Source organism: Lactuca saligna, chromosome 5 (assembly GCF_052625555.1).
Source record: "Lactuca saligna cultivar CGN05327 chromosome 5, ASM5262555v1, whole genome shotgun sequence".
NCBI lineage: Eukaryota > Viridiplantae > Streptophyta > Magnoliopsida > Asterales > Asteraceae > Lactuca > Lactuca saligna.
The window spans coordinates 127828781-127836641 of record NC_136421.1 but is presented as its reverse complement, the minus strand read 5'-3'; the positions used below and the strand labels follow the sequence as shown (position 1 = coordinate 127836641).

At 34.7% G+C, this 7861-nt stretch overlaps 1 protein-coding gene across 2 annotated transcripts; it reads left to right on the top strand.

Annotated features, from left to right (window-relative positions):
* The first annotated feature begins 1196 nt into the window (after positions 1-1196).
* Positions 1197-5952, top strand: LOC145047958 (putative methyltransferase PMT21). Of its 2 annotated transcripts, none has more exons than XM_078996333.1 (8): positions 1197-1413; positions 2563-2862; positions 3449-3597; positions 3690-3885; positions 3990-4200; positions 4289-4964; positions 5134-5211; positions 5456-5952. In XM_078996333.1, the coding sequence occupies exons 2-8, from the start codon at positions 2593-2595 to the stop codon at positions 5670-5672; spliced, it is 1797 nt and encodes a 598-aa protein (XP_078852459.1). In that variant the 5' UTR covers positions 1197-1413; positions 2563-2592; the 3' UTR covers positions 5673-5952. The 2 variants fall into 2 exon arrangements, with proteins under 2 accessions (XP_078852459.1, XP_078852458.1); XM_078996332.1 differs by having other exon boundaries at positions 2560-2862.
* Positions 5953-7861: the final 1909 nt, after the last annotated feature.

The following is a 7861-nucleotide window of genomic DNA, read 5'->3' as shown; positions in this document are numbered from 1 at the left end:
TAATCCATAAAAAGGAAATAAAAAAAGAATTATTGAAAAGAAATTAATCTTATTTTATCTTATCTTACTTCTTATCTTATCTTACTATTCTAATAAAAAATAGTTTTAATCTCCTTCTGATATTTGTCATCTTATTAGGTCTTTTAATAAATATATATTTTATTCTACTTTTGACATTGTCATCCTATTAGTCTTCCTAATTAATGCATGTTATTTATTAACATATTAATTTTAAATTTTAAATTTTAAATTTTAAATTTTCCACTCTAATTATATTAAATTAATAACATTACAATAAAATTAAAATAAAATTAATACAAATTATAAGATGATATAACTTATATATTTATTTAAATTAACAATTATAAATTTATATAACTAAAAAAATATTTTAATTAATAATTTATTTAAAATATTTGATTAATAATTTTGAGTTTTCACTATAAAAGTTTAATTAATTTTGTAATCGTGGTTCCCACGGGTTATAAACTAGTAATCCAATAAAATAATGTTAATTAATACATAAATATTATATATTAAAAATAATATTTATTGATATATAATAATCCAATAAAAATTAAAAGAAATTAATAATCAAATAAAGAAAAATGTAGAGTTTGGAGCATAATTATATTTCCGGTCTATTCAGCCATAAATATATGGTTTTGAAGCTTTCTGGGAAAGACATATCTTACCAGGAAAAACTCATTTTTTTGTGCATATCAAACAGTTTTTCCGATCCATTCAGTAACAAAGATCTTTTTGAAACTGAAAATATATCTATCAAACGGAGTTAAAGCTTAAAAGTTCTCAAAAACTCAACTCGAAATTTGACTCTTAAATAACATCTTTAAAAATATTATACCAAAGAATACAGTTATACAACTTCTAAAACTAGACAATTGTATTATTTTCCCTTTCTAAGCAAAAAAACATCCTTAAATTCTTTTTTTTTTCACCAAAATCTTTGTACGGGGACTTGTTACTTGGATTTATTTAATGTTCAATAAATAAGCTACCGCAGAATGAAGACACATATAGTGAGAAGAGTACCAAAGACATTGAATTTCCATTTAACTTTTTCTTTTAAAATAAAATTAAAAATTGGCAAATCTAGGAAAACAAACACACCAACGCAGAAGGTGTAAAACCAGTAACTTTTCAAGGTTATCATCTCATCATATTTATATATAGATGCATGTAGGGATCATTCTCTGTGTGTGAGGCCAGAGATACACTTCTCTTCTCAGTTCTCACCAATCGCAACACCCCCCACCCCCAACTTTCTCTCTCCTTCACTGAGATTTGTCACCATTTTTGTTGGATTTTGTTCCTGAAACAACTGAATCCCGTGGTTTCGTATGTTTCACTAATCTCTCCCAAAAAGATAGGAAATTCTCCACATTACACGAGGTACTTAACTTACTCCTCCTCTGTTCTTGCTCTGTTTTTCTATGTTTTAGGGTTCTTGCCCAGATCTTTCTTGAAATGGAACTATAACGAATTTGACAAAAAACCCAAATCTAGTTTGATTAAAAGTTTACAGATTTGTGTTCTAGATCTGATTTCGAAAGATGGGTTCACTTCATTTTCTCCTCTAATTGCATAAAATCTTGGGGAATTTGTCATTTATGTGAAGTTCATTACTAACTGATACGGATCTTGAAAGAAAAGGAAAGCAAAAAACTTTTGACTTTAATTCATGATTTCCAGCTGAAATTTGACTACGTCGTAGTGGGATTTGTTTGGAATTATGTACTTTTACTTCATACTTGATTAATCTTCAAGATCCACTTATTTTCTTTAAGAAAATAAAGTAGCAATCGATTGAATGTGATGGTAATCAAAGAATCACCCCAAAAGATGAAATAACTTCAATCAAGATAACCCCCTACCCCTACCCCTACCCCCACCCCACTCCATGATAATAACTTTCTTCAATGGTAGGTGAGGAACCTGAGATGTCCATTTCTTATGTAACACTCTAATCTTTGTTCGATCTCATGGGCACAAACACATATGTCCCTACTTGACTTTTTTCTTTTTTTTTTTTTTCTCCGAAAATTGGGCCCAAATTTCATGTGAGTTGTTGTTCATAAAGTTATTCTGACATCGACATTTGTTAACCAAAAAGTCGGTAGTAATGAGTAATCGCCATTTGCCACCAGATCTTGATTTTTTTTTCTTTTAATTACTTTTTTGCCATCAGATCTGCACTTATTTCTTGACTTCACTTTGCCGTCTATATTTCGAGTATTTATGTACCCATTAGCTAGATCTGTCCTTCAACACATGAAACTAAGTTTCCATATTTAGTAACCTCGGTGATCAAGAAACCTGTCTTGTTTATTTTTACCATTTTTGATCCAAAATCTTTGTTTAGATCACGTATGTTTAATTTTAAGCATTAAACTACTACTAACATTTGTGGGTTTTTCTTGTATCATAATAAAGTTAGGATCTTGAATTGTATATAAAGAAAACCAAGGACTTCACATACGATAGTCAAACGCTTGGTTTTGACCATATTTGATCCACCTTTGACTTGATTTTGTGTAGTAGGTGTGAAAGATTTCTTGGAAGAAGGAAAAAATGAAGCTAAAAGATGATAAGCCCTATAGGCCAAATGATAAAAGTTCAAGGGTTGTACCAATGGGGATAATGTTTGTTGTATTGTGTGGATTTTCGTTCTATCTTGGTGGGATCTTTTGTTCTGAAAAGAACTCATTTGTCACTGAAGAAGTTGTGAAATCGGTTGAATCTCCCAAAAAGACTGTTTCTACTCCAATTCAAGTGAAATCGGTTTCGTTTTCTCAATGTAGTGCTGATTTACAAGACTACACACCTTGCACGGATCCTAAGGTATGGTGTTACTTTAGTTTTATGTCACTTTTTGAGTTTATATTCATTTAGACAACGCTTATGGTATCAAGAAAATCGGTAGAAATTAGTTGGATCTAATAAAAAACGAGTGATTTTAAATTTTTGATAATTATAAAACTTTGTGTCTTTTTAATTATGGTTAAATGCAAGAAATACCGACACACTTTTATGGATTCGTTTGTAGCATCAATTATGTAGTATTTTGAAAATCTCCTCAATTATAACAATACCATCTAAATACAAAACAATTATCATTGTTAATTTGTTATAATATCCTATGAATGAAATTATTTTTTTGAAAGTACAATGTTATAAATGGTTAAAAATTAAAGTACAATATTGTAATAAGAAAAAAGATAGAAGTATATTGATGTAATAGAATGAAATAAAAGTTTGATGCTACACCTATAATACACAAATAAATAAAAACATATTGCTATGTCTTGAATGTATTAACTAATGTTTACTTATTTTCAATCATTGAATCAATTTTCAAAAGGGAAATTCAAGTACTTATTAGTGATTTGAAGTTAACTTGATTGTGTGTTATGGTTTTGGTGAACAGAGATGGAATAAATACGGACGTCACAGGCTAACATTCATGGAGCGACACTGTCCACCAGCTTTCGACAGGAAAGAATGCCTTGTACCACCACCCGATGGCTACAAGGAGCCCATAAGATGGCCGAAGAGCAAAAACGAATGTTGGTACAGGTAAAGATTCAATCTTTAGCGATCTTTATAGTCTTTCTCCGTTGAACTTTGATCAAAAAGTAATCAATTTTCTCAATTTGTCGTCAATTTAGGAACGTCCCATATGATTGGATCAACAAACAGAAGTCTAACCAGCATTGGTTAAGGAAAGAAGGAGAGAAATTCTACTTCCCTGGAGGTGGGACTATGTTCCCTAATGGCGTCAGTGCTTATGTTGATCTGATGCAAAATCTAATTCCCGGAATGAAAGACGGGACTGTTCGTACTGCCATTGATACCGGTTGTGGGGTGAGTTTTCCAAGCTTCGAAATGTTGATCAGATTTCAGAAATCTTGGATTTCAACGTGTTTTGAAACTCAAATCTTGAAACTTTTTTGAATTTTGATATCCAGGTTGCTAGTTGGGGAGGTGACTTGCTCGATCGTGGAATTCTTACAATCTCTCTTGCTCCAAGAGATAACCACGAGGCCCAGGTCCAGTTCGCTCTTGAACGTGGTATTCCCGCCATTCTTGGAATCATATCAACTCAACGTCTTCCATTCCCTTCAAATTCTTTCGATATGGCTCATTGCTCTAGATGCCTGATCCCATGGGCGGAATTCGGTACTTTCTCAATCTTGCTTTGTTTCATTAAAAGTTTACATAATGCCCACCAACTGTTTGATAAAACGCCTCAATGAAACTTTTACAGGTGGAATTTACCTTCTTGAAGTAAACCGGATCCTCCGTCCGGGCGGTTTCTGGGTCCTATCCGGCCCGCCCGTGAACTATGAAAACCGATGGAGAGGATGGAACACAACAGTCCAAGATCAAAAATCCGATTATGACAAATTAACCGAGCTTCTAACTTCAATGTGCTTCAAATTATACAACAAAAAAGACGATATAGCCGTGTGGCAAAAATCATCCGACAATAATTGCTACAAAAAACTCGATACACCCGACAACTACCCACCAAAATGTGATGATGGAACCGAGCCCGATTCCGGATGGTATACCCCATTGAGACCTTGTGTTGTTGTCCCCGACCCGAAAAAGTCAAAATTGAGCTTGAAATCGATTGCAAAATGGCCCGAAAGATTACACGTGGCACCCGAACGTGTTTCGGATGTTCGTGGTGGAAGTGATGGGGCTTTTAAGCATGATGATAGCAAGTGGAAGAGTAGGGTGAAGCATTACAAGAAGTTGCTTCCGGCTCTTGGAACAAATAAGATCCGAAATGTTATGGATATGAATACGGTTTATGGTGGTTTTGCTGCCGCTTTGATCGAGGATCCACTTTGGGTTATGAATGTTGTGTCTTCGTATGCTCCGAATACACTTCCCGTGGTGTTTGATCGTGGTCTCGTTGGAACTTTCCAAGATTGGTAAGTGGAAACACCGATAAATCTTGTGGTTTTTATATGAATGTGTTTGTTTGTGTTGGTGTTCCATATCTGCTAGACACAGTTACATCTGTCTTTCTCTCTCCTCAGACACTTTTTTCAAAAAGAAAATCTAGGGCTTCACATATCTAACAATTTGTTGTTCTGTTAGGTGTGAGGCGTTCTCAACGTATCCTCGAACGTACGATCTCCTTCATGTTGACGGCCTCTTTACAACTGAAAGCCATAGGTAAAACTTTCATAGTTCGACTTATCTTTAATTAGATTCCAAAATCAGATAAGATAAGGGTTTAAGGGTTCAAGTCTCGGCAACTGCAATGTGAAAGTTAAAATTCCAATGTGGATTGGCCTTTTTTGTTAACACTGGGCTCTTATACCTAATTTACATTTTACATGAGTCTATTAATGCAGACTGTGTGGAACAGCTCAGGGGTTTGGTTTCTAACATTTGAGTTTGACTTTTTTTCGCGTAGGTGTGAGATGAAACACGTGTTATTGGAAATGGACCGGATCTTAAGACCAAACGGATACGCGATCATTAGGGAATCAAGCTACTTTGTAGATGCGATTGCCACAATAGCAAAAGGAATGAAATGGGGTTGTCATAAAGAATCAACCGAGTACGATATAGAGACCGAAAAAGTTTTGATTTGCCAAAAGAAACTTTGGTACTCAAAGCAAAGTTCTTAGTTATTTTTGCGTCAAAGCACGGGGCATACGTATAACAGATGTAAGTTTTTTATTTTTATTCGACACGTATAATCTTTGATGGACATCAAGAGAAACAAAATTAGTTGCATAATAGTTTTGTTGTAGTAATATTTTTAATTTATTTGATTTTATTATTTTTGTACCGAGAAAACTTTCTTTTCGTTGTATTTGTTAAAGATGATGGAGCAATTGTAAGCTCGTATTTGTATCAAGTGATGTACAACTTTTATAGCATGAAGTGCAAGTCATAATTACACAATTTACAACTCTTGTAGCATGAGATGGTTGTTTGGTTCTTGTGGAGCATTTTTTATTACCATGATCTGCCCATATTTTATTTTTAAAATAAAGTACAATTAGTATTTTGCAAGTAATGCCAAATAGTATATAGGCCATGAGACCAACTCCTGGCTATATGGAAGGTGCACCACAGTCGTGCACAACATCCCCGGTGCCACGGCTGTGGTGGTTCATGGAGATTGGCACAAAAGGAACCGATGAATGGGTAAGAAGAATTGATTTTCAAGGTCTTACAAAGCTAGTGACATTATCTAAAAAAACATTTATTTAAACACACTTACCATCTCATCTGTATACCACTTAAGTTTCACTCACAATCTTCATTATCTTTTATTCTTTTGAACACTATAAACTTGAAAATTTCAAAATATATGATTCGGATAACACAGGGAGTTTATCTCAATATTCGTTAATGTTGTTACCAACATTGTTGATCAAGAATCAACGCATGTTAAGCACACATGAGCCGTTGTCAACTGAGATAGTCAAGTTTCACATGAATGTTTAGTACATGATTATTTTTTGGAAAATTGTATTTACAATGAGGAAGCATTGATTGCCGTTTTTGTATAAGTAAAGATGTGTTTTAACACATTAGTAATGCTTTAGAGGCGTGGTATGAGTTTTTTCGACAAAGATCGGACTCTATATGTTGGATGGGCTTTAGTTATATACATAATTGTATGGTTGCATTAGGTATAGAGGTTACATTATTACTAATGACACAATATATGTGTACTTGAAAATATCTACGAGAACCGCACGAGAGAGTGTGGAGTATTTTTGCGCATATGTTATAAATGTTTTCGACAAAGTATACGTGCATAACCCTACTAAACATGATATTGAAAGATTGTATGCAGTACATGAAGCAAAACAAGATCTACCATGAGTGATAATTAGTCTTGATTGTATGCATTGAGAGTGAGAAAATTATCCAAATGCATGGCGATGTCAATTTACCCTGATGTGGTATAGGTGCACCTTCTTTGATACTAGAAGTTGTTGCGTCTAATGATTTGTGGATTTGGCATGCATTCTTTGGGGTTATTGGGGTCCGACAATGACATTTGTTCTTAATTGTAACGACCTAATTTTCATGTCCGAAAATTTCATTTTAAAATATTACTTTAGAAAACATTAATAGATAAAAACATTGTTTGATCACACCATAACACATCGCAAACCATGTTTTAAAAAGTCAAACCATACATTCCATCAAAATATCAGAGTACAATCCCAGTGAATCTCGTAAATGCGGAAACCAGAGTGTGTGCATGATGTGCCGCTACCATGCCGGCTCCTTCCCCTTCGATGAAGAGGTACCTGAAAACAAAACTGTAATTGTAAGCACAAAGCTTAGTGAGTTCCCCCAACGTACCACATACCATACAAACACATAACATACGTACTGCCAGACTATTCTGGGGTGCCTGACTGCCCGGTACGGCCATTCTGGGGTGCCGACCTACCCATACGGCCATTCTGGGGTGCCGTCCTACCCGTGTCAAGCCATTCTGGGGTGCTGACTACCCATGTCAAGCCATTCTGGGGTGCTAACTACCCATTGGTCCTAACAACCGATCCTCAGGGACTGGTCCCCTCCTGCTACCTCTATCGCATAACATAACAGGCCAACATACAAACATATCATCACATACTGTCAGACGTTTCTGGGGTATCTGACTACCCTGCGGTCCTAACAACCGAACTCTACTACTATCGCATATAACGTATCATGATAACATATAACATATTAGGTAATAGCAAACCTAGATGATATCACAAAGACAATCATCTATCATACGTCCCCTACTGGTGGGCCGGCATTATGGCCTTAGACCCACCACTACTGGAAGGTAACTCAC